This window comes from Molothrus ater, chromosome 1, assembly GCF_012460135.2.
Source record: "Molothrus ater isolate BHLD 08-10-18 breed brown headed cowbird chromosome 1, BPBGC_Mater_1.1, whole genome shotgun sequence".
Classification (NCBI taxonomy): Eukaryota; Metazoa; Chordata; class Aves; order Passeriformes; family Icteridae; genus Molothrus; species Molothrus ater.
In genome coordinates this window covers 2,846,831-2,873,588 of record NC_050478.2, presented here as the reverse complement: position 1 = coordinate 2,873,588, position 26,758 = coordinate 2,846,831, and the positions used below count along the sequence as shown (strand labels likewise).

Here is a 26,758-nt window from a genome sequence, read left to right as displayed (position 1 = left end):
TACTTCAAGGTGAACTTCAAATCAAGGTTCTCACTCAGGAATGCTTTCCTAAATCAAAGTCTACCCAAAACATGCAGTTCTGCTCACCCCAAAAAAAATTCAGAAACTTTTTTCAGGGTTATAGAGAAACATATAATTCAAATTTACAGCTGGGACTGGAGAAGCAAAACCTGTGACCAGTGAATCCCTGCAGTGGAAGGAGGAGCAGAGAAGTGTTCAGGGAGCTCAGAAAGGAGTGCAGGAAGGGAGCACAGGTGTTGCAGAGGATGCTGAACTCATCCCAGCCCTGAGGGACTGCAGGGTGGTCTCTGCTGTAGACAGAAGGCTGAATCATTTTAGTAGATGTCAATAAATGGCTTTTTCTAAAATAATCAATAGCCAGCACTACCTACCTGGACCTTGGTGACATGGGGGAAGGATTTGTGTGGATAAGCCCCAAATAAATGATAAAAATCAAGAAAGCAGCTAAATGAAGAGAACAAGAGGCTGGAGCTGGCTGCAGTCCTTGTAACTGGGAATCCAGCACCAGGTCAGGGAACAGCCAGGCTGGAATCTGTGCTGTGCTCCTACTGTACACTGCAATTGCTGGTTTGTGCTTGTGTTGTCACCTTGGCACATTTCTGTATCCCTTTTCCCAATTCATACCCCTCATAACATCAAATATCTCCAAATTTGGTATTAAAACACTAAATCCTCCTCGTGTGGAATTATCTGAAAGAGCCTGGTTGGAGAGTAGAGAGTACTGAACTCTGACAAAAACAAATGAGAAGAAAAGGCTGCATTGTACAGCTAAAAATGCTTTTGATCTTGAGACTGTGCTTTACAGGGCTGAGGAAATCCTGGTGTTACTTACCTATCCCTCCTCTGGGATTATTCTTTGATAATTTGGAATTTGGATAAAACAGGAACAAAAGCACAGAAAATGAAAAGCCTGAATGATTTAAAAACACGACTGGGTTGTTTGCAGCTCCTTAGCATCATTATCTACTTCCCTTGAATTGAAGGGGCCAGAAACATTAGACTAGCAATTAGATCAGCTCTCTACAATTTTGTACTTTCAGAAAGAAAGGAAAATATTGTGTTAATTAGCAGGTTCTCTAGTCTCTATTTTGTATTCAAGCTTTTCATTTTTTCTTATTTCCTCAACCACTGGCATGAAAGCATTGAGATAACCTCCATGTTCTGCTGAAGAGGTGTACTACAGACTTGGTTCTTGTACAAACTCCAATTTTGGCACATCACAAAGCTCTCATCAAAGCAAGGGAGTGAAATAGATTGTTACCTACTCATCTCATGGATTTAGAGAGGATTTCTCCTTATTAGCCTTACTGCCAATCCTTTTCTACTTTTGCTTTTAGTCCTTAAGCAGAGGAGATTAATGAACTAAATATTTAGTGAGAAGGGATCTGTCACTAGTGAAAACAGCTTCTTCCTCTGGCTGTGAAATGCCAGCCAGCAGAGGGGAGTTACTAAAACTTTACTACAGCACAACAAAACTTGACCAAAAAGCCTCAGGACCTGGAGAGTTTGTCTCTCTTGGAGCTTGCAAGGGGAAGATTTGATAACAGAACACATGAACACTTCACCAGGTTGTGTAAAAGTCTGAGCACTCAGCAACTCAGTTAAATTCTGTACAAAACAGCACCAAAATGCTCCCACACTTCTGGGATCTACATTTTTCTGCTCTCAGCTAATACAGGTGAGACAACTCTAAGAATCAGTGCTCATAAAAAACCACATGAGAATGAGTCAGTGTGGGCTGGAGCCCCTTCCCAGGACACAGCAATCCTGCTCTAAGGAACAAATCCATCTTTTACAGAGAGGAGCAGGTCTGAAGCACCCATTCAGTCCCCACTCAGTATAAAGGCTCCTCTGAAGGGCTCATCCAAGGTTTCTGATGAGCCCTGTGGTCCCTCTGGTCACCCTAACTCAGCCTGACACCACCCCAACATTTGCCAAATTGAAATTCCCCTCCCTGCTGTTCAGCTTCTGGCATTTGAAGTCTTTTTACTTTATGAAAATACACATAAAAAGGGAAACCACTGGAAAATTTTCCTTAAGAATATGTGCCATTTTATTGGTTTAGACATTTTACAGAATCAGAGTCCTTAAGCAATAAAAGGATCTGATCAGGGAAATAAAAATTTAACATCCACCATGAATTCTTCTTCTTTAACTACGCCAGGGAGGCTTTCATATTTATAGCAGGAGATTATCACGTTCATGGGATAATAAATTACACCAGATCTAATTACTTCATCACCAGCAATAGTTTTTCATAGGCACTGACAGGCCTTAAATTGGGATATGTCCTTTAATTCTGCTCTTAACCTTCAGCTGAATCCCTCAGGCACGAGTGCAAAAGGAGCTCTGGGCCTGGGGGCAGCACAGAGCAGGGAAAAGCTTTTTTTTCCCTGGAATTATCCCATGGAAACACACTGCAAAAATCCTGGTCCCCCTCAGAGCTGGGGGAAAACCCTCTTCAGTGAAGAAGGGCCAGGATTTTGCCTCCTGCCTTGCTGCTGGCTCTGAGCAGGTCCCATCACCACGTGCAAGGTCAAGCACTGGGCTGGGTTTGGCAGTGCAGCCCAAGTGTTGTCACTGTCTGTAAAGGCCAGAGGTGAAACAGGGGATGTGGCTGTGGCTGAGTGTGCATTCCTCATTCCTATTTTCTGGAAAAATCCCTTTGCCCAGGATTCTTCTCCTGGGAAGTTGAGAAGCCTCAGAGAAAAAAAAATGAAAACAATTCTTATCTCATTTGCTTCTCCTGTGTTTTGCTGCTTTGGAATGTGTTTGGAGATTGTTTATCCAACAGGTGATTGTTTCATTGGTTTCATGTGAATTGTTTTCACTCATTGATCAATCACAGCCAAGCTGTGTTGGGACTCTGGAAGGAGTCAGGAGTTTTCATTATTATCTTTGTAGCCTTCTGTCTGTATCCTTTCTGTATTCTTTAGTATAGTTTAGTATAGCATTCTTTAATATAATAGAGTATCATAAAATAATAAATTAGCCTATAATATAATATAGTATCATAAAATAATAAATTAGCCTTCTAAGAACATGGAGTCAGATCCATCATTCCTCCCTGCCATGGGGCACCCCACAAATAGAACAGCTGAGAGCTTCCCTTTACCTTTTCTGCTCCTCAGGGCAGGCTCCTGGGCAGCAGTGCTGCTCTCTGGATCCACCTGCAGCTTTCCCAGCTGCTGTTCCAGGCTGTCACTCCACCACTGCTCTTCCTGGAGCTTCTTCTCAGCTTCCAAGGCTTTGTCACTGCTTCTTTCTTCCACCCTGATAGGCAAAAAAAAAAAAAAAAAAAAAGAGTTCAGCTCATTTGTGTCATGTCTATGTCAAATCTGTCTTGGTACTAAATCCTGCTTTTTTCAACAGAAGGAAAAGAACTTTCCATGCATCCAAAGTAAGAAATCCCAGTGAAATTGTATCAGGTGACTTCTTCTAAATATGCAAAAGAGAATTAACTAATGAGTACAGTTGGAAACAATGGGTTTGTTTGCTCAGATCCCTTAATTCTGGCTCCCTGTGTGAATTTACCCCTCAGCTGAGCAGGGAAGCTGCAGATTGCTGAGGAATAATAAACTGAATTTTTCAGTCACTCTGGGAAAGCTTGGAAGGCAAATAGTTTATAAAAACACAATCTAACATTTGCGTCAGTTATCTGAGAGGAAGAAAAGAAACTTCTGCTTTTAATAAACATTAGACATAACCATGGATGGGAGAGGGTGGAAAAGAAACCGGTGGTTACATCACAAAAAAAGCAAACTGCCTCTCTCCATCCTGCATGACATCTCAGAAAATGAACTGCAAAAATCTGATGTGCACCCACAGATGCTGCCAGTGGGGCAGTGACTGACACCAAGCGATTCCAAGGAGTTTAAGGCTAAAAAAAAGCACAGATTGACTCACTGGATTGGACTGGAAAAGAGAATTTCCCTCCTGACCCCATGGGTGGAAGCTGGTTACTCTCTGAATCAAGAGACTTGATTAGTTTAGTTCCCTCCTAGCTGGCATAACTAAAAAAAAATAAAATTATTACAACTCTAATAAAATTATATCACTGGTTTAAAAATGTAGCTACAGGCAAGACTCAACCTCCTGTGGCAGTGAATTCCCAGGCTGGTGATGTGCTCTGAGACATTTTATTCCTCTCAGTGGTTCTGCATTCACTAAACTTTCATTTGACCCTGGTGTTCCTCTGGCATCCACTTTGCACCAAAAATTAAGGAAAAATGGCAAGATCTGTGGGATTTTTTAATGGAATCATCTGCCAATAGGAATAAACTAAAATGCTGTAGAAAAATCCCACTTGTAACAATTCCCAGGGCTCATCTCTTGATGTAAGCATTATCTGTGTTACTTGAACTTTGTTACAGCCCAGCAGTGGAGGGAAGAGGAGGAAAACCTGATTTTTAAAAATACATTCACGTTGAGATCTGACTGGTGCTATATTACCCTGAGGTCTTCCAAGAGTTATTGCACAGAGTCTCACAAAATTTATGTTACCTGCTTGATAAATGTGTGATAACTGTGGAGCTGCTGAATCATCACTTTATGGCACATTTTACAAGCAATTGTGCATTTCATTGACTCTGTTTTTCATTATCCCATATTGGTGGTGGCCACACTTCAGTTACCACTCACAGCCCCATCCTCCTCTGACTGCACAGTTCTATTAAAGTCACTGGGCTTACAAACATGAGAAAGATTTTTCCCAGCATGTATTTCCAGAATTTAGCTTTAAAAGCACCTTTTCCACAGTTCTAAAAGAAAAAAAAAAATCTATTTTTTTTCTGACTGTGATTAATCATGCAGGACAAAAGTTGTACAAGTGAGAATGATAACTGTGATAAATTAAAGCAAGTAAGCAAACAGTGCTTATTGTATTGACAAGCACACAGACAGGAATATACTTCCAATATTGGAATACAGATTTGGGAATCAAATAACACATACTGGGAAAAAAAACAGTGGCTGAAAGGTGTCAAAAAAAAAAAATTACTTTGCTTTCCCTTCTTTCCGAAAACATGGTTGGCTTTTATCATCTTCCATTGAATTGAATCATAGAAAACAAAATTTAAAAAAAAACCACTGCTATGCCTCTGTTAAACCAGAATAAATTCATTTAGAAAAGGATACAATGAAACTTAAAAAGAATGTGAAAAGCTTTGGAAGAGAATATTATAACAATAATTACAGTATTTACTACTGCTGAATAATATTGCTGCCTCAATAAAGCCATGCATACATAAATACAGCAATTCTGGTTTTATCTAGGTGCAGCAAGCTGGAAGATGGCTCCATTTTTTTCTGCCCTTTGTTCTAAAAGAATAAGAAAAAGAATGAATCATCAGCCAGGCAGGGAAATTGAGCAGAATAAAATTGAAAAGCCCCTATTTAAGGCAAGGATGGCAGCGTGTGATGCACTGTAGTGCACGTCCCAGACTCTGCAGTGCTCCCTGATCCCAGCAGCCCACAGAGGGTGCTGCTGGCAGGATGAGGCTGTACCTTTTCTGCAGCACAGCCACCAGCTCCAGGAGCTTTTCCCTCTCCTCTTCAGCAGGCTGGCACAGAAGCCTCTGTGTTATGAGCTCTCCCAGCAGCGCTTCCCAGCTCAAGCTGTCCGTGCCAGCAGACCTGAGGAAAGCACAAGCACAGAGAGTCTGGTTCCCACCTCTGGGATGAAAGGAATGAAACAAAGGCAGGATTTGAGCACTATCTCCAATACACTTGTCTGAAGGTGAAGGCAGAATGCAGAGCCAGGCTCACTACCTCCCCCCAGCACCCATCTCTAGACTGCAAGAAATAGAACAGAAATATTTGGCTATAAAGTCACTGGGAGTGTCATTAAAAAGCTGTTTCCAGATTGCTTCCCCTCCCCATCACCCCTGAAAACAAACTTCCAACTCTGATCAATTCATTATCCCTGACTCTCCTCTCACTGCTACTGCCAAAGTAAAAGGAGATTCTATCTCCCAAGTGCTACACTAAACTATTAAATGTCCTGCTATTGATTTTCTCCCTCTGAAAGGCTTCAGGCAGCACTTGCACAATGGCTGTTCTTGTGGCCAAAATGTGCTGAAAGGAAGGGGCAGTTTTCCCATGCATCCCATTATTATGTAGTTCATTACTTCTCTGACCTCTCTGCTTTCAGGAAGACCTTCTTTAGAACAAAAAAAAAAAAAAAAAAAAAAAAAAAAAAAAAAAAAAAAAAAAAAAAAAAAAGCAAAAGCAGGAGAAATCTTTGTGGTTGGGAGCAAAAATGGAAAAAAATTGATGTCAAACAAGCAGTCAATTACAGAATTAAGAGAGAAATCAGATGTTAGAACTCTTGGACAGCTTCAGCTAAGAGGAATGGTGCAAGAAGCTTTCATTACAGAAACAAGGCAAACAAGGCAAGCAAGACAAGGATTTCCAGCAGCTTGCAGAGCATGGCAGAGCACTTTCCTTACTGATAATGAAGTTTATGTACCCACCTTGCAGGTGGGATGAGGAAGAAAGGCTCTGAGGCTGCTGACTCCACGAGCACGTGGCCCATCGCAGACACTGTGCTGGGGGCAGGAAAACTGGGTTAGGGCTTCACACAGGGCAGTCTTCCCAAAATTCCAGTCCTTCCCCAATGCCTGTGTTTTGTAGGGAAGAGCTCCCTCACCTCACACCTTCACCCAGCACTGGGAGAGGCAATCCCAGCTCTGTGCACTTTGATGGGGATTGCATGTCCCAGATTTTCCTAACAAAGTGACCCCTGCTCTGCAATGCAGGGCACAACTTGCATTTCCCAATGCCCTTTAAAATATATATTTCACACAGCTTTATGTATTTCACCCAGCTCTATGAAACCTGCTTTGTGGAAACCCTCAGGAAGGTCTGTCAGGTTCACTGCTGTAAGAGGAGGAGCCAGCTGATAACACTGGAGTATCACTGCCAGCCTGGATGAGTTTTATGTATAATGATGTGTGCTTGGTTAGGACATCCCATTTAGGTGTGTGTCTGTTTGGGACATCCCATTTCAGTGTGGGTTTGTTTGGGATACCAGATTTTGGTGTGTGTGTGTGTGTGTTTGGGAAATCCCAATTAAGTGTGTGCTTGTTTGGGACATCCCATTTAGGTGTGTGATTGTTTGGGACATCTCATTTAGGTGTGTGTTTGTATGGGACACCAGATTTTGGTGTGTTTGCTTGGGACACCCTATTTCAGGAGGTATTTGCTTGGGGGTGTTCATTTCCTCAACACAAATTCAGTTGCCCAAAGCCAAGTCCCTGCCAACTTACCCCACATTTCCTTACTTTAGCTGTAGCTAACAAGAGGATAAAGCCTTAGAATTGTGGAAGTGACAGATGTGCCTTCTGGGCTAGGAGTGGTTAATCCTAAAATCAAGTTAAGTTTCATACTGACAGCCTTGGCCCAGTCTAAAAATGCAGATTTTCACTCTGCCATCTCCAAAAGGTTTAGCATCTATTTATAGAGTTTTTCATTGCACCTTTTCTGATAGGAAAAGATGATTCACTACAGCCAAACAGAATTGAGAGTTCATCAGCATATTAAAGTTAACAGAAGGAAGGAGCCTTGCTGACCAATTTATTAACAGCTCTCAGAGTTTTTCAGGATCATTCATTGCCCACCTGACACGTCAGCTCTTTCTGCAACAGAGCCCTTGGCCCTGTACACAAGCAATAATTTATGCATTGCACTTAGTGGTTTCCACAAAGCCATTACCCAGCTTTGGTTCCTGCTTACCATCAGCAGACATGTGAGGTAAAAAAAAAAAGGGGATAAAATATAGATTTGCTCCAGGAGAGCACAACAATTTCTGCAGAGTTAGAAGGGGTAGAATTAACACAGTCAGAAGGGTGCAGAAACTTTCAAATTAAAGATGTTTTAAGTCTAACTCAAAACTATAGAATTCTTCTTAAATTTTATAGTAATGCTCTACTTAGGGATACTCAGCTGATTTTAAAGCCAAATTGGGTGTCTAAAGTAATGAGGTAGGAAATTACACAGAAGAGATCAGTTGTAACTTTATCTTGATGAAAAATTTCCCCCATCCCCATCAGACCAGTCTCAAATCCTCACTATCAATTAGACCATGAACTCTTTAGCAGCAATTTAACAGGAAAGGATATAACTTGCTGTGGTAGCATGGTCCCTTTACACAGCCAGAGTGACCCAGAGCCACATCAGTCTAAACACAAATCAGATTTATTGCTGCACTAAGATTAGTGTAATTTACACAGCCCTGAGCGATGCTTTAAAGAGGGTGTTTGGTAAGAACAAATGATGTGGTGTGTTTTCAACATTTTTGCATGTAAATCCTACTCAAAGAGCATTTATTGATTTAAATAATGCACCAGTGATTTAGTGCTTACCTAAAATGGCACTTTGCCTTCATTCCCCACCCTGCTCACAGAAATCTGCTCCTTAGAAGCCCCGTGTCTCACAAGGGAAAAGATTCCCAGGCACTTAAGCTGACCACATAAACATTAGCTGAGCTGCAGGAGGAGAAATAGCTGCACCACCACCATGCCAAATCTAGTCATGTCTGCAAGTCTGTACATCCTTCTCAGTTCCAGGACAAAAGTCCAAGAGATAATGTGATTAGAGATTCCCATATATTGCAAACAGGCTGCCACAGCTGTTGGCACAAAGCACTTGTGGTTTGATGAAACTCCCTGGGAAAACCAAGCTCCTGGATTACTCAAATAACTGGAAATATTGACTTTCTGATCTTACCGGGCAGATTCTGTCCTTCCAGCCTCAGGTGATCCTGAGTGCTCAGAGGGTGGTGGATGAGCAGCTCCTGACTTGTCCTATGGATGGGCAGAATTCTTCTGTTAATGGTGGAGCATGTTGTAAAAGCAATTACATAGTTCAGAGGAAAACAGCTGCGCCGATGCCAAAGCAGCAGCTTTTGATTATTGCTACAAGCCAGCCAGAACTTTTGATTTACAGGGCCTTCTCAGAAGCTCTGCTTTAATTCCCATCCATTGCAGGATGAAAACAAAGCAGAAGTCAGTAAAAAGGGCAGCTTCATATGAAATCAGAGTGCACTAATAAACCAACTGAGCTGGCAGTGATGCTGCTGCACTGTGGGTTGTGTCCCTAAGCCAGGTTTGATCCTGGGTTCAATGCTCCAGCCCCCACTCCTGAGGTATTTGGGAGATTCACAACCTCACCAACCCCAGGAGGGTTTTGGATCAATGAGAATGGGATGTCTAAATACTCTTCACAATTCCTGCCTGTGAGACAGCAGCAGCTGCTGATGTTGGTGTGACACATTTGTTTGCTTCCTGCTTCCAGCAGCCAAAGGTGCTGAGCACTGAGGAGTCCCCAGTGCAGCCCCAAGTCCTGCTGTCAGTCAGTGACAGTCCTGACATGGCCCAGGTGTGGATGTGATTGGTATTTCTGTGTTTGCTGCTGCTGAAACAGCCTCAAGTTATGCACAAAGGAACTGAGGAGTTACAAAAGAGAATTCCTGCTTTATCATTCTATCAGGAAAGACTGTCAGCAGGACAGGGATCACTGTCTGGAGGCAGTGACCATGTCAGATAACAAAGGACAAGGAAGTGGAAGAGCAGATCTGAGGTGATCACCAAGTGTGCTCCTCTAATTAATTTGTTTGCCTACCTGATGTGTGAGCTGCCCAATCTCCTCTTCCAGAGTTTTAACCTTTGCTTCTCTGTCAGCCACCAACTGCCTGAGCTCATCTATCAGGGTGCTTTGTTTCTGAATCTCAGGGTCCATCATCTCCTTGTTCTCACCCTTCTTCTGGCTCAGGCCCTTTAAAATCTCCTGCATTTGCTTCTGCTGGCTCTGGTAAAAATAGAAACAGGTGAGATCTTTATTTGGTCCACAATGATTATTTTAAACCTCCCCAAGACAAATATCCATTTAGGAATGGTAGGGCAAGCCCCTGCCCTGCCAAGCCCATTCCTTGGTGGGAGCACACTGGTGTCACTTTGGCAATTTGATTTGTTATGTCAACCTGAGCAACGTTCAGATTCAATTTGCTGCCAGCTCTGCTGCTCAGTGTAGCAGAAAACAGAACAAGAAAGGCTGGCCTTTGATAAAGAAGTGATTTTTTTTTCCATAAACTGAATGAAACTCAAGATTTCAATGTGCTTTTTGTGGAATTAGAACATGATCAGATCCTGTGATAGTGATATTAAAAGCTGAGGGTACTGTGGGGTGACAGATATGAGGCCAGGCTGCTTCACCAGTAGTTTTGGAGGTTTTTTTCCACACTGACAAATCTAATACCTGTCAGGCAGTTTGTTCTGTCAGGCCAACAACCTGCAAGTAAAGTGCTTTTGTGATAGAAGGGATAAAAGAGATTAACCATCCCTTCCCAAATAAACTTGCATCTTTCTGTACTAATTTTAGTGGGAATGCTCAGAGAAAGTGACAAGTGTTCTTTGGCACCCCTAATCTGCTGGTCAGCACCCACAGGGCCTGGTGGGAGAAGGGTGAATGCCAGCTGAGCTAAAACCTACCCAGAGCAGCAGGGAAATCTGGGTGGTTTGAAACTAGTGAGGAGTTGGATCAGGAAACACAGAATTAACCCTGCTAGGAGGTGGTGTATAAATTTATTTTTATCTCTAATAAATTTGCTATTTTAATTGAGGAAGGCTGCTTAAAACCATGGCAGGACCATGACAGGAGCCATTTATTTCTTTCTCAGCATCTTTGAGCCTTTGTTAAAAGTCTTGGTTTTGAAGAGGCCAAATCCTCTCAGCTCCTGCAGGTGAGTGTGCACATGGTTTAGTGCTCATGGTTCAGCTTGTGTGTGGTGGGCTGTGTAACAAAATAAATGGAGGTTTTGTTACAAACAAAAAATTCCTCCAGGACTGCAGGCATTTTAAGGGAAAAAAAAATCTACCAGTGGAGCTGAAAGCAGAACAAAGAACACAGGCCTTGGGTCAGACTGAAGCCCTTCCTCTACCTACTTCAATCCTTCTGCAAAATGTTTCTGCAGTTCCTGCAGCTCAGGGCCACTTGGCTGTCACTGTCACACCTGGTGCTGTCTCACAGCCCTTACAGGACCTGATCCCAAATGCAGGAGGGCTTCAGCTGACAGGAAAACCTCTGGCTGTCACACTTGGATCCATCAGGCTCCTGCACACCCTAAGGCTGTGTGTGCCATGGAAGGACATCATGGTTTATCACCCATAGAACAGGGCTGGGGCCAACACAGACTGTACCAGCAAGGCATCTATGAGCTCATCATCGTGTTTCCCTTTCTCCAGCAAGGTTCCAATCTGGCCCTTCAGCATCTTCACTTCTCCACACAGCATTTGGTTCCTGGCTCTTGAGGCATCAAGTTTTTTTTTCAATTCCTCGTGGCTTTTTTGGAGAGTGTTGTGTTGCTCAGAGAGTTTCTGCAGTGATGTAAAAGGAAATGAAATTATAACTTATCACCAGGCCTCAAGTGCTGTGGTGAGCAAAAAGAATCACACATTACCTGGTAGAATCTAAAAAATGGGACTGGAATACTGTATTATTCCTAAGGAAATAGAAATTATAAATGCTACTGGCTGCCTGCTTGCCAACATCCAAAAAGGGTCTGTCTGCTCAGGAATCCAGGTGGTCTGGGTAGATTCTCCATTATTCTGGATTCTGATTCTCCATTATTCAGTTGAAATGGAGAAGCCCTACAGATCCAGGAGTGTGAGGGGATGTCTGTATTTGGGATGAAGAATGCACACCTGGCCAAGGGGTGAGAGGGCTGCTAAGGAGTTTGGGTGCAGCTGTAGCAGGGCTTGGCTGTGAAGTGGGGCAGAGCTTCCTCCACCAGACCAAGTGGGTTTATGAAATGGTTTTAGGTAGGGTGCAACACACCCTGAAGGCAGAACAAGCTATGACACACTGCTCCACACCCAAACAGAACTCTGTCAGCTCACAGGATTCTACCTCCAAAGATTCCCTCTTTTCTTTCTCCAAGCTGCGAATCTTCAGCAAGTTCTTCTCTTGGACTGACAATTTCCTTGGATCAGGAAATGCCAGCAGTCCCTCATCCATCTTCAGCAGTGAAGTTCTGATCTTTTGCTGATTCAGTTTATGCTCCAGCTCGTGAACCTATGGCACAATGATGACAACTCACCCAGAGCTTCACCAGGGGCACAGGGCAAAGAGGACACAGCCAAAGGCAGCTCAGATTATTGCTTGATATTTTCATGGTTAACTAAGACACTAGCAGTGTCTGGTCTTTCAAACTGAAATTTAGCTGCTAATAAACAGGCAGATTTTAAGGCATCTGTGCAGGATGGAGATGTGGGACACATGGGAGATCAGTGCCTTTGTGGAGCCACATTTGGAGGCCAGACAGGCACTCCAGAGCACTGGAATTGCTGCTGTGTGAATCCAAGGGAACTCAGCTGTCCATTGCTCACTGCAGGCTGCTTTCATTGTCAGTGGAAGGAACTGGGCACTTCCACAGCTCAGTTCCTCTGCCCTGCTTTGGAGGAACCTGCCTCACTTTTGATCCAGTGACTGGATTTACAAGATCCCCACTGACTACAGAAGGGGCCTGAGGAGTCTGGATCAGAAAGAAATCTGCACATTAGAGCAGAGAACAGTAGGATCAGTGGTCAGATGAACCCCAGGCAGGGATAAAACAGGGGGAAAGGGAATTTGCTCAAGGGAAAGCAGTGGTTAAAAATCTCAGTCAAAATGCAAAAAAAAAAAATCAGTTTGATGGCATATAATTGAACAGCAGGAAAATAGGAAAATTACATATAAAATTGCCTGAGAGAAGTTTTATTTAGATGCAGACAAAACTGCCTCCCTGCCTCCTGCTGACATTTCAGCTAAACTCTGCCCTTCAGAAGACTCAAGAGTTAAAGATTTTACTGAAGCTCCTGAGGGAACAACTTGAAAACCTGATCTGGCCTCAATTCTTCCCATCTGACTCCAAGCACTGAACAAAGGTGTCTAAGTCAGAGCACAGACACTGACAGGGCTCCTTCTGTTCTCAGTGGAGAGAAGCACCTTCAAAACACCCTGGGACTTGAACTGGGCTGCCACAGCTCTCCAAGGTCACTGAACTCCTTCCTTTGACACAGATGTGAAAGATTCCCAGCTGAAATAGCAAAGCTTGCAGGGCTGCAGAGTCATTAACATGGTGTGCACATATCAACAGAGAGATGTTAAGAATTAATGAAGAACTAACAGTACTTTTACCTTAATTGGAGGTGATATCTGTAGTTAGAAAGAGAATTCCAGCTGAAATGTGTTCCAGCCACTGTGCAGGGCTGTAACTCACCTTGCTTTGGAGAAGGACAATTTGCTGAGCTCGCCCACGCCAGCTGCCAGAATTGGTCAAGAGACTTTGGATATTCACATCTTCCCCAACTTCTTTGGCTAAAATCTGGGAAAAGGGATTGACATCAACAATAAGGCTTAAAAGGATGTGTTTGGGAGAAGGAAGGAAAAGCAGCTCTCTGTAACAGGGAGCACAAGCAGTTTTCAATATCCACAATTATTTGCGATAGGATGAATATTTACCCATAATTAACCAGGAGCAGAGCAGAGGTATTGTCCTCATACAAACCAGGAATTGAACCAATCTCCCTTGCAAAATTCTGACACAGCCAAACTTAGTATGAAGAGCATTTAAATTATTTATAAAAAGGTCAGCAGAGCTCTATTTTTAGGACCATATTCTCTACTCTGATCTGCATTGCAGGTCTCGTACACAAAGTAGGGAAACCAAAGAGAATCAGAGCACATAAGAACACTTAAATCCATCATGAATCAGAGGAAAAGGTTATTCTGGATGTCATTCCAACAAACTCTTTAAACACATGCTTTAGTTCAAGCAAGACCTTGAATCTCATCGATTCCCATGGCACTGGAGCTACATTAAAAGTAAATACATAATTAAATGTATGGGAAAGGAGGAATGAACCTGGATGTCACAAACAGTTCTGCTGATCTGGGACTTTAAAACTCAGAAGGATTTGTGTCCAATGGACAGTGGGAGGCAAAACATGAGATCCCTGTGTCCAGGAGCACAATTTCCATCCCAACCCCTACCCTTGTGTCTTCCTCAGCTCCCTCCTCCACTGGAACAGCTCATGGGGGCCAACCAAAGGCCAAAGCCCCCCAGTTTCCCAAGACTTAACCTCCTGCAGGGGTGCCAGCCCCAGACTGCTCCCTGCAGTGGTACCTTTTGGGTCAGCTTCAGTTCCTGTTTCAAATTCTGGAGCTGGTTTCGATATTCTGTCACTTTTCCGTTGGCTGCGCTCAACTTTTCTTGCAGTGCTTTCACCTCTGGATTTTCAGCCTTGGAGGAGAGGAATGTATTTGGTGAGAACAGAACCCTCAGGGAAAAACTGAAGGGATTAACATCTATGGAGCCATCAGAACCACTGAATTATTTTTTTCCAGACATAATTTTTGGGGCATAGAGGGGGTACAGGGGGATTTGGTCCCAAAACTGGTGACAGGGACCTTGTTCTACAAAGGAGCTGAGTATCAGCTGCTGATTTCCTCATTTTTGTTAAAATTCCTACCAAGCTTCCTTCCAGCTTTTTCAGAGCTGATTCCTTGATTCCTGCAGCATCACCACCAAGGGAATGGATTTTTTCTGCAGCTGCCTGTAGCTGGAAAAGAACCCCATTGTTAGTGTAGAATGGATGCACAGAACAGCATCATTCCATGGAGTATTAATTAGCAAAAAAGTATAAATTGCATGTTTATGTACTCTAAAAAACCTTAATTTTCCATTTTTTTGACACTATCAGTAGGAAAGCATAATTTTTTTTCTGAAATGCTTCCTAAAGAATCATGCTGTATTTTACAGTGGGAAACTTCAGAAGATATCTCTGACTTGCTGAGATGGGGTCAAATTTCAAGTATGGAGACTCCTGAGGCATTTTATCACAAAAAGTATCTCAAATGAATGTTTATATACATAAATCCAAATCTTGTCCAGCCCAGAATATTTCATAAAAAGCAAATAGTACTTAATAGAGAAACACAAAAGGAGAAATCTACCTGACACCCTAGAACTGAGATTTAATGGTGTTAAGGTTCTTTTTCTTTAGCTGGGACCTCTAAAGCAGCATTTTTTAACTGCTTTAAATAACTTATTATTTAAGAATATAAACTCTGTCTCCTCTTGCTTGCCACAGCAAAGGAAAACAGACATACAACGCCTCCTGCTCTGAATCATGCCCTATGCTGCTGTTGCAAAGATTTTTAAATGGATGAGAGTGCAGGAATTTGGGACTGGAAAGGCCAGGAAGTGTTGCTTTAAAAGTTTGGGACTTCATTCTTTGAGGTGGGTGGAAAATCTTGATTATTTGCCTGAATTAAGGAAGGCTCTAAGGAAAAGCTCCTTCATTAAAAAGGGGCATCTGGGGAAAAACTCACTCAGGGCCAGCTCTAATTTCACCCTTTTTCATGGGGTTAGGGCCACTCTTTCTATCCAGTCCATAAAGTTCTGTATGAACTGATAATGAGGAATTTCAGCTGGAGCTGGCAGCTGCTGGCTTCAGTTCTGAGGAAATTTTCTGCAAACATCCCTTTGCTTCCATGGCCCACCCTTTGCCAAGTGATTGTTCAGTGGCCACACCTTCCATTCTGTTTGGGGTACATAATTATGGTAAAATACTTATGATTTACAGATTTTTCTGTTCTCATGCAAGGAAAGAGCTAAAAATAGGTAAAATAACAGTGTTTTCCAAATATCAGTCTACATTTTTGATAGATACCTCCCAGTGTCTAACCTTGCTTTCATTTTACATCATTTCCATCTTTATCTTCTTCCTGAAATGTTTGTGTTCCTCTCTTTTTGGGCCAAAATCTGAGAATGTTTATGTTTCTGTTTGAATAATGTTCATTCCACTTCTGCAGTAGGGGAGAGGAACCAAGTTGATTTTTTCTTAAGTTATTCATGAATTGCTCCATTACTTGTGTGATTTTGTAGGTCCCAAACTACACCTGATACTTGTTTGCCAACCTGCCAACTGTTTGACAAGACCCCTGTGACCAGAACACTGTGGATTTATGCAGGAGTTCTCAAAAATTTAATTTAATCTATGACTTCTTGATCTTTCAGGTAGCTGGGGTGCAATTCAGGTAGATGCATGAGTCATGATAATAAGTGATGGTGAAAGGCTGAGTGAAAATGCAGCTGTCAGCATTATTGATTTATTTAACTGATGTCTTCTAAGAAAGCAAAGTTCAGAAAAAAAAATAAAAGTAATAAAAAAAAATCACCAATACTGTGTAAGGAAGAGGGGCAGTAGCCAAAGGACAAAGCAAATATTGACATCAGGACATCTCCTTTTCAATTCAGCAGCCACCTGAGCAAAATTACTTCTGTGAAAGGTTGGCAAAAAGTCGCAGTAAAGTAGAAAATTTAATCTGCCTGAGTGAAGATTTGCTGTCTTATATGACAGAGTTTGGTGTTGTCTCAGCTCTGTAAGTACTTATTCCAGAAAACAGCTTTCATTACAGGCATAACAAAAGCTTAAAAGATTAAAGAACTAATTAGTGACTGGTTTTAACGAGGTGGGAATGTAAGACATAAAGGTGTGAAATTTGCTTTTCCTCACAAAAAAATAAATAATAAGAGAAATAGCATTGACAAACTGGTAGAAAAGTCTCTGAGCTTCTACAAATGAACATTCCTAATTGTTGTTTAATAAATCCTTGGCTCATTATAACTGCAGAAGTGAAATTTGATTCCTCTGCCAAGGTGAAACAGCTGAGGGAACATCATGGACAGAAATGACCACAACCCAAAGCAAACACGGATTTAAGAGCAAATTCAACACGGGAACATGAACCAAATCCATTCTCTATCCCAGAGGCTGGATTTCCATGTTTTATCACGCAAAAAGAACAAGAAGAATGCCTCACTTCTCTCTCCAGCTCCTTGACTCTGTGATTCAGCTGCTTCACTCTGGCTCTCTCACTCTCAAACTCAGCAGTCACCTCCCGATTCTTTTTGGCCAACTCCACGATTTTAGTGGCAGCCACGTCTCCAGCTAAACCAGACACCCCTGAAAGGAACACATCAAAGCAGAGGGCACATCTCACAGGCAGGATTCAGAACAGAGCAGGCTTTTGTTCTCTGTCACAATGAACTTGCATTGTCCCATCCCTTCCTCTCTGAGCTGTGCCAGGCACTCCAATGAACAAGTGAGGGAAGAGATGGCAGAGGTGCCAGCTTGACGGGTTGGTCCTTTGATTCAGCAGCACACCACAGCCACATTTCACACTGTGGCAATGTTTATACACATAAATCCAAATCCTATCCAGCCCAGAATATTTCATAAAAAGCAAATAGTACTCAATAGAGAAATATAAAAGGACAAGTCTACCTGACACCCTAGAAGTGAGATTTGATGGTGGTAGTAGCCACATTTTTACCTAGAGAGGGCAGTGGTGTTTCCTGCTCGCTGCTGGGAAGGACAGCTGGGAACAGGATTTTTTGGCATTATCACAGCAAAAGGCAACGCTCTGCTTTGCCTGGTTGTTTACTACAGGAGGAGCTGCTGGAACAGAGGTGTGAACGTTTCTAGACATCAGTCCTCAAAGGTCAGGCACAATATTACAGCTGGGTCCTGGACAAGGTCCAGGGAATTTCATTGTGCCTATTTATAACTCCCTTGGGATTACACAGGGAGCTTCACTGTCTGACTCTTTTAATTGCTCTTTCAATTAGCCACGTCACTGGCTCCCTCATCAGGGAGGGTTTGATTAGTGCCACAAACAGAGCACACCCCAGGCCTGGCTGTTGTGTCACCTGGCTCTGGTTAACACCACACAGGTGAAGCAAAGCACAAGTGCAAAATCAATGTCGTGGGCAAACAATGTCCACAGAAACTTCCAGCTCAGTGAGGAACATGAGCCTGCAACAAGAAACCCTTGGTGGGGGTGTGCAGACTCAACTTGGCTGCTGTCATTGCTCTTAACTCTTTCATCCTCCTTCAGAGCCCTGCAGGAATCACTTTTCTCTGATATTCATGAACTGGGGTGGGATGAGAGGTGAGAGATCACTCCCAAGTGAATGCTGAGGCCCATACAGAGACATTCATGGGACCACACAGAACACAGCTGGGAACAGAATTTGTTCCTATGCCACTGTTTAAAAACCTTCTAAAGAACACAATTTATTGTTTTAAATGAATTTATTTTAAAAGTATTTAAAATGCTTTTTTAAAAGCAATTTAGATCAATACATTATTTTCAAAAGCACTATTCCTTTGTGTGATTTGTGTTACTCCTCCCACCTAGGAGCTACTTTTACCACAGTTTTCAGGATAAATAATGGCTGCTGAGAATCACAGTAAATACTAAATTAACCAAAGCCAGGTTGCTGTTTCCATGTTAAATTGCTGGTCTTCAAATGCATTGCACACACTCACCCCAGGCTTTTCACTCCCAAGCAATGTGGGGATTGCCACAATGCAGAGAGGAAAACAGAGGCAAGGGATTGGCATCAGCCAGAGGAGCTGCACCAGCACATCTGGCTCCTGCTGCTGACCAGGAAGAGATTATCACCTCTCCTAAGCACAAACTACAGCTGCTTTTCAAGGATTAAGGTGGAATTTCATGACATTTCGTTCTCTTCGTTGCTGGTTTCCCCTTCTCTTCAAGCCTGGTTATCGCTGCTGTCCTGACCAACAGTGGCACCCAGTGGAGGAGGTGCAGCCTGCACAGTTCCGTTGTCAAAAACCACCAAAATCACTTTAGAACCTGAATTTTGCATTCATCCAGCATCCTTCCTCTGCCCTGTTCAGGCAGGAAAAAAAGGAGCCTGAATAAGAAATTTAACCCTACAGAGCAGAGAAAGCTGCAGCACAGCTCTTTGACACTAACAGCAAGTTTTCCAAAATAATATTTTTATGGAACTTCATTATTTTTGTGCCAATAACAGCAAGCTTACAGTTTTATGAGGAACAGAAATCACTGTGTACCCTAACAGAGCACAATTCTTTTCAGGGACACTTTTTGGTGATCAGCATCAAGCAAACCAACATGGGGAGAACACAAAGTTGCTGTGTTTACCTGACAGAGCCAATCTCTCCTCCCTTACTCTTTTCTGGAGCTCCTTTATTTCAAAATCTTTCTCTGCCATCAGTCTGTAGAGCCTGCAGTTCTCATCCCGGAGCTCTCGGAGCTGATCCTGCAGCTGCTCATTCTCAGCCTCAAAGAAACTGGGAAAAAATTAACCAGAATGGTAAATAATGCACAAAGAGGTGCTCCTAGAAATAAAATAATGAAACAACTGCATGATGGATGGGCTGAGCTTATCAGGAGTGAGTTTATTGAATTAGGCAGAATGTCCTAAACCTCAGATAAGAACACAAGCTGATTATCTGATCTATTTAGATAACAACTCCTTAAAAAAAAATTAAAAATTGCACTTTCTTGAGCTATCTGGGGTAAAACATCACAGAACAGGTTGAGGTTACCAAATAGTGTCATCTCAGTGTTACTTACCTGCTTCTTCAGAGGAAATCAGGCAGCATTCAGCATGTGGGACATTCAGGCTTTCTTTTCTATACTTGACAAAGCCAAGAGAAGCCAACAGAGCATTGACTATAAAGCTGCCCCTGGGGTCTTGTAAAAAATCAATGTTTTAGAGCAATTCATAACAGACCAATTTCCCATGTCCTCAGCTGATTCTCCTGGAACCCTGTGAGCATCAGTTTGTATTGTTAATGGTGCCTTTTGGAATTCATTTAGAAACAGAGAATGCTCAAAAAAAAGCCCTCTGAATGGAAAGAAACAGCCCTGCTTCTCCTATTCTTCAGGACATTTAGCAACATTTAAAGGTTTCATCTCTCTAAGATGTCCAGAGAATTAATAACTTTAATCCCTTTATGGCCCTGATGTGATGGGTCCTTCAAATAATAAAATCCAGGAGCTGTGGCCTCAGGGGCTCCATTCAGTTGTGGGAGTTCAGAATTATCTGAGCTCACTGACACAGGGTCCTTGAGAAAACTTGGGATTTAATAAAATTACCCACTCACAGGTGACATTTGGGCTGCCCACCTGACCCCAGCTGCTGCTGGTGCAAGATGCAGGTCTCATGCCCTGGGATTCCCATGTGGAAGTTCCTGATAATCTACAGCATCTCAGTTATCCAGACACCTAAATCAGCTGGATGCATTGACTCCTAGATTCTCATTTAACCCTCAATATTTACACTTTGGAGATGTGGTTTGGACAAAGCCTGGTTGATACAGTAGGTACCTGTAAACACAACCAAGTCAGGTGTCTCAATAATCATCTCAATTTTTTTTTATTCCAAAGTTTTTGCAAGCTCTCAGCACCCCTAGGACCTGAGAGCTTTTAAATGCACCCTCCATCTGCCCATGGACCCCTGAAAGCACTGCCATAAACAGCACAGGCAGTTTAGGAGAGGATTCACAATGCACAATTAAGAAATGCACTTGTGTTTCAAAGCTGCAAATCAAAGGGAGATCAAAGGCAGCTGTTCACAAAGGAGAAGAAAGCAAAGAGCAATGTGAGCAAAGGCAGAACTGAGTTATTCCCACATGAACCACTCAGAGGAGTGAGCAACAAAACTCAGATCCAATTAGAGACACTTGAACCAAAAGATTTTGAACAGTTGGGGGATTAACATGGAAAAAAGGTTCTAAGCTCTTAACACACCTGAGCAGTGAAGTCTTCTGAGAGCTGGAGTCCAAGTGTTGAGGAAAAGCACTTAGAGGAGGATGGACAGAAATCCCAAGTGCACAGAGCTGGAGTCTTCTCTGAGGAACTTCCCACCCCACCCCACCCCAGAGTGACTCTCCCTGTCGCAGAGGCTACAGAAAATGAGCCAAAAGAAATGGGCTGCCAAAGGTGCCCCTTTTCACTCTCCTTCAAGGAATCAAAGCCAGGTGGAGCTTATGAGCAGGGCTCTGCCTGGAATTCAGGTGGTTTCCCACATTGCCTGCCCTGTTCAGGCCAAAAAAAGTAAGGAGTGATTTAACTTTTGTCAAATTGTGTCTTTCCCAGCTCTTGTTACAGATTCTGCACGTGATGGGGAGAGTCACTTAGATACATTCAAGTACAACAAACAGAGAAGGGAGGATAAAGTTGCAGAGAGAACATAACAGAAAGGCAGGAATATCAGCTAAACACTTGTCTAAACAAGACTGGGGAGTAGGATGGGAGGAAGGAAAAAAGAATTCCCAAGGCTCAGAGGAAGGGAGACTTCTGAGAGGAAAATGTTTTCTGATTGCTGCTATAAACAGCAGTGACAAACTCAAATCACTGTCACTGCAGGCCATGTGGAGTCCTGTGATCCTGGAACAAGCCTCTGATGTGTTGTCATGGAATATTGCAGAGAACATCCTGGTGAATCCCTTCCAAAAACAAATCCTGCCTGGATTTGATCACTCACAACCACTCTGCTGAATGTACACGAGCAAAGGACAGTCCAGATCTATCTGCCACACCTGCCATGTTAAATGAGGACTTTTGACAGTGACACAGCAACAGAGGTAAATAAAAAATCTGGGGTTACTCAGGCCTAAAGTACTGAACTCTAAATAGCAGAGAACTACTGGGCTTTCCTGTGCTCTGCACACTGCCCAGGCTGTGCCATGGGAGCACCTAAATCCCTTTCCTCTGCCAAACATCTGAACTATGGGAATCAGCCTCACAGGAATTTTTTAAAAATCAAATTTCCATCATAATCTTCTACAGATTATCAGAAAACAATGTTGAAGGGAAGGGGTTGGATTGGGGGCTAAACTTGGCAAATCAGAGAGCTCTGGTGAGTGCATGAAAATTTCTTGACCTGGCTTCACTACTGCCACAGAGCAAAGCCCTGAACAGCTGATGTTGCAGTAAGGTAGAAAAATCATAAAGAAAGGCTTCATAAAATCAAGCCTGCTCTGTTAAAATCAATGGCTGGTCTGGTCAAAGCTAATAGTTTGCAGTTCCCATGTGAAAGCAATCCTAGTGTGAGCAGTTCATTAACATAACAATCTATTCCTGGGTGAAAAACAACGGGTACCTGTATAAACTGTTTTTACACTGTTAGAAAAATGAAAACTATCCCTCACAAACAACTTTTCCTGCACTTATACCCCGAGGATTTGAGTGACCAATCAATACAGAGTAACAACTTGTTGCTAACCAATAAGTAACTGTCAAGCAAAATACTGAGCAATTGGAGTCCCACATGAAGTCTGAAAAACTGAATAAAAAGGAGTTATGTGAATAAAGAATGGGCTTTTTCCACCATGAAGAAATGGAGTCCCATGTGATTTATTCCCATAGCCAGCAGTGCAGACACCTTTGGGTGTGTCCAGCCCCAGACCTGCTCTAGTCAAGAGCATTCATTGGGTCAGAGGGAAAGGCTGACTGCATCCTGGGAGGAAGAGACATGATCTGAGCTGGGGCTTTAAATCTCTGCTCCAGTACTCAGCTCAAAAGAAAACACAAGATTAAGGGAGATCCATACCAAAATGCCCAATGTCCTGGTAATCTTGTGATCCACTAAATCAGGATATACTGCAAAGAAATCCCAGGGAAAACTTCTGCACTGCAGGCCTGTGGCTTGCTCCCATTAGCTGCTTTGCCTGTGTCCATCTTTGGAAATTATTCCTGTAGAGAACCTATTAGTTTAAAGCTAGGCAGGAACTAAGCAGCAGCTCAGAGGGTGCCAGTGACCCCAAAAGGCTGGATTGTGTCAGGTGGTACCTGGCTGCCCCTTCATTTGTAAAATACTGACATTAAAGAGCACAGAGCACAATGCCCTGAGGATAATTAGGGACAAGGAGAATCTGCTCAGGATAATGAAAGCCCAGTGTGTGAAAACAGAAAGTGTCCTCTCAGCTTGATAATACTGAGTTTCATGAGATCATAAGCAAAATACACTCCAGTGACTTCCTGAAGGAATGGTGCTGCCAGACCTTTACCTTTTGCTGGCATCTTCCTTTACAGGAGGTCCTTTTTTAAACAGGTTTAGATCACTCAGTGCTCTTACAGTCTCCTTTGTGCTGCCAGTGCTCTTCTGCCTGTCCTGCTTCTCCTTCTTGGCCTCCATCAAATTTTTCAGCCGCCTTTGCTGCTGCTCCTGATAAGCCTTGAACTGGCTTTTGAAATCTTCAATCACTTTTACCTCTGGCTCCATTGTTTACTAAAAGCATAAGGACAGGAAAATAAGAAGTGACAGAGAGCAGAGATCAGCACTGCTCTGAGAAACATCCCCTTCTGGCAGCTGCTCTGCAGCTTTTCCTCCCTGACCTTGCCCAGTCTCCCACCTCTGTCACAGACATGTTTTATGAAGAATCCTTTTTGCCAGGATCTTTTCTCCTGAGAAGCTTCAGCTTCTCCATGTTTTGCTGCTGTGGAATGCAACAGGTGCATCTTTGATTGGTCTCATGTGGTTGTTTTTAATTAATGGCCAATCACAGCCCAGCTGTCTCAGACTCTCTGGTCAGTCACACGATTTTATTATCATTCCTTTCTATTCTGTTCAAGCCTTCTGATGAAATCCTTTCTTCTATTCTTTTCGTAGAGTTTTCATTTATCATTTTGTTTTAATATAAGATATATCATAAAATAATCAATCAGCCTTCTGAAACATGGAGTCAAGATTCTCATCTCTTCCCTCATCCTGGGACCCCTGCAAACACCACCACACACCACCACCACCACCTCCTCCTCCTCCTCTCCAGCCCTGCTTCAAGTCCCTTTTCCATAAATGGCTTTTAAACAGCCCTTTTAAAAAAAGCTTTCTTTTTTTTTTTCACTCCAGAATTCAAAAAGCAACGTTTCCAAATGTTCCTAAACAGACCTGCTTAAATAAACATTTTAACAGAGGAGCAGGCTGGGGCCAAATCCCAGCCAATGTGGCAGCCAGGCCACACTGGAGTGGTTGGGACCCTCCAGCCTCCCTGCCCATGTCCAGGAAAGGTGCAAATCCCCCCATTTTTGGGTTCATGAGAGAGAAAGAAAAATATTTTTTTCCTTATGATCCCTTCAGGCAAGACAAAAGTGTGGCTTACACCTTTCCTGCAAATTACTGAGTGATACCAATAAATAACTAAATAATAACACATTAATTATTAAGTATATTTAATTATAACAATATATTATGAATAGATATTTTTAAATATTAATATCACTACCCAAACATTTTCTTAGGATGACTAAAGCCAGTTTTCTGATAAATTGCAGCCCCTTTCTCCTTCTGTTTGACATTTATTGTGGGCAAAAAAAAAAAAACCCTATTGCACCTTTGGTCTATTTATAATACATAAATACCTCCAAAGGCACGCCCTGCACTGAGTAATTATCACAGGGCCTTTCCCACACTGAGGGAAATCCAATTATCCTGATTAATGCACCAAAAGGCAGAGTGTCCCTTTGTGTATTTTATGGGCAGAGAGTCACCTGGACAAGGTGCAAAGAGCAGAGTCTGGTGCCTCTGCACAGCCCACAGGGCTCTGGGCACGAGGGATCAAAGAATTACTGAGTCAGTGAGGCTGGAAAATTAATTTTAATTGATTAAAGCCGATTCTGAGATTTAGAAAAAGCCTACAGAGATAAGGAGCCCATTCCATTTACTTAAGCAAACTGGATATAAAATTTAGACAGCTTTTCTGGGTTCAGTAACCTTTGGGTTGATAATTAAATTTATAATTAGATTGGATTTCTTGATAGGTTTAGCTACTGACCTTAAAGATAGCAAAGATAAGCAAGAACATCTTCAAAGAATAGCTGTCTCTGTTCTGAAAATATCCTAGAATTCTTAGTAGAGTAACTATTTTAGGCTTCATGATTTTTCTCAGAATTTTCTTTACTTAGACTGCATTGCTGATTAATTTATTATTTCGTAACTTATTGAGTTATTTACTCATCTATAGGCCAGAAATGTGCATGGTACTCAAGGTGCAGCTCCAACCCCACAATGCTACAATGGAAAAACCCTCTCAGATCCTCCAAGTCCAACCATTACCCAGTGCCACCACCAAACCTTGTCCCCAAGTGCCACATCCATGTGGGATTTGAGCACTTCCAGGGATGAAGTGCTCCACACTGAAAGGTTTGTGAAAAACACCAATCACTTGTTTCTTAAAATTTTAAAAGTTTAATAGTAATAAAATTGTTATAGAAATAGTAATATCATTAGAGTAATGATAATTTGGACAATTTGGATTAGGACAATATGAGACAATAGAAACAAAGAGTTACAGACGTCCAGGTACCTTTTTCTGGGCAACATAAGCCTGAAAAAGGACCCAGGTTAACAGAGGATTTACCTTTAAAAACAATAACCTCTTGCATATTCATACACCTCATACATGATGCATAAATTCCATTCAAACACAGGATTCTGTTTGGGCAGTGTCAACTTCTTCGTCTTAATCCTAACTGTGTCTTCATAGCTGAGCAAGGCAGGAAGAAGTTCATTTCTACTGATAATGGGGCAATAAATTCTCTTTCTCTGTGTGAAAAATGTCTATTTTATGATTGGCTTTTCATAAATATTAAAATGAATATGATATGTGTTGTGTTAGAAAGCAATGCTGTATTAATTCTCGTAAGTAGTGTGTTAAGTATAGTTTTAGGTTATAACATAAGGTTAAATAGAAACGATGCTATGTAGGATACTTTTTTTAAAGAAAGGATTCACAGCAAGATAGCAGCCACAGGACACCTGAATCTTTCAGAGAAAGAGAATTTATTGCCCCATTATCAGGGGATATGAACTTCTTCCTGCCTCGAAGGCACTGTCAGTATTAAGAAGTTGATGATGACCAGACAGAATCCTGTGTTTGAATGGAATTTATGCATCGTGTATGAGGTGTATGAATATGCAACAGGCTGTTGTTTTTAAGGGTTAATCCTCTGTTAACCTGGGTCCTTTCTCGGGCTCGTGCTGCCCAGGAAAGGTACCCAGACGTCCCTAACTCTTTGTCTTTATTGTCTCATAATGTCCTAAATCAGATTGTCCAAATTATTATTACTCTAATTGTATTCCTATTTTTATAACCATTTTATAACTATTTAACTTCTAAAAACAAGTGATTGGCGTTTTTCACATCTGAAAGATTCAGGTGTCCTGTGGCTGCTATCTCGCTGCGAGTCCTTTCTTTAAAAGTATCTTACATAGCATAGTTTCTATTTTAACATTATAACCTAAAACTATATTTAACACACTAGTAACAAAAATTAATACAGCATAACTTTCTAACATAACATAATATTCGTTTCAATATTTGCGAAAAGCCAATCCTAAAATACACATTTTTCACAAGGTTCAACACTTCCAGTGATGAAATATTCCAGAACATCTCCAGAATATCGATGAAATATTCCAGAATATCTCCTCTAAACCACCCCTGGCTCCAGCCAGGAGGGCTCCAAGGCGGGGTCACCTGGAGCAGGTGACACAGGAGCTCACCCAGGTGGCTTTGGGATGTCCCCAGAGAAGGAAACTCCACACCCTCCCTGGCCAGACCTTCCCAGCTCTCCGCAGAAAGAATTTCTCGCCCATTTCTAGGCAGAATTTCTTGTGTTTACGTTTATAAATTTTAATTGCAAACCTGTAGCTGTAATTGCCACCACCCCTGTGTCCTGCCAGGACCTGCTAGGTCCCGGCAGTGCCGCGCTGTTCCCCCATAGCGGGAGCTCCTGCCCGCGCTTCCCGCACCTGCCCCGGCCTACCCAAGCCGCGTTCCCGAGGGCACCGGGAGGGTGGCACCGGCTGGGTGGCACCGGCTGGGTGGCACCGGCTGTCCCCGGTTCCTGCTGG

At 42.4% G+C, this 26,758-nt stretch overlaps 1 protein-coding gene across 1 annotated transcript in view; it reads right to left on the bottom strand.

Annotated features, from left to right (window-relative positions):
- The window catches only part of CCDC13 (coiled-coil domain containing 13), a 27,829-nt gene extending 1,071 nt beyond the window's left edge, over nt 1-26,758 (bottom strand). Inside the window, exons 1-14 of the mRNA XM_036379270.1 lie at nt 26,671-26,758; nt 22,914-23,134; nt 19,039-19,187; nt 16,885-17,027; nt 14,529-14,618; nt 14,183-14,299; nt 13,277-13,381; nt 11,926-12,090; nt 11,217-11,393; nt 9,643-9,828; nt 8,749-8,825; nt 6,495-6,569; nt 5,527-5,655; nt 3,137-3,294 (exon numbers count right to left, since the gene is read on the bottom strand). Of these exons, the coding sequence (XP_036235163.1) occupies nt 3,137-3,294; nt 5,527-5,655; nt 6,495-6,569; nt 8,749-8,825; nt 9,643-9,828; nt 11,217-11,393; nt 11,926-12,090; nt 13,277-13,381; nt 14,183-14,299; nt 14,529-14,618; nt 16,885-17,027; nt 19,039-19,187; nt 22,914-23,128 (1,786 nt within the window). The 5' untranslated portion in view covers nt 23,129-23,134; nt 26,671-26,758. The remainder of the gene's footprint in view (nt 1-3,136; nt 3,295-5,526; nt 5,656-6,494; nt 6,570-8,748; nt 8,826-9,642; nt 9,829-11,216; nt 11,394-11,925; nt 12,091-13,276; nt 13,382-14,182; nt 14,300-14,528; nt 14,619-16,884; nt 17,028-19,038; nt 19,188-22,913; nt 23,135-26,670) is intronic.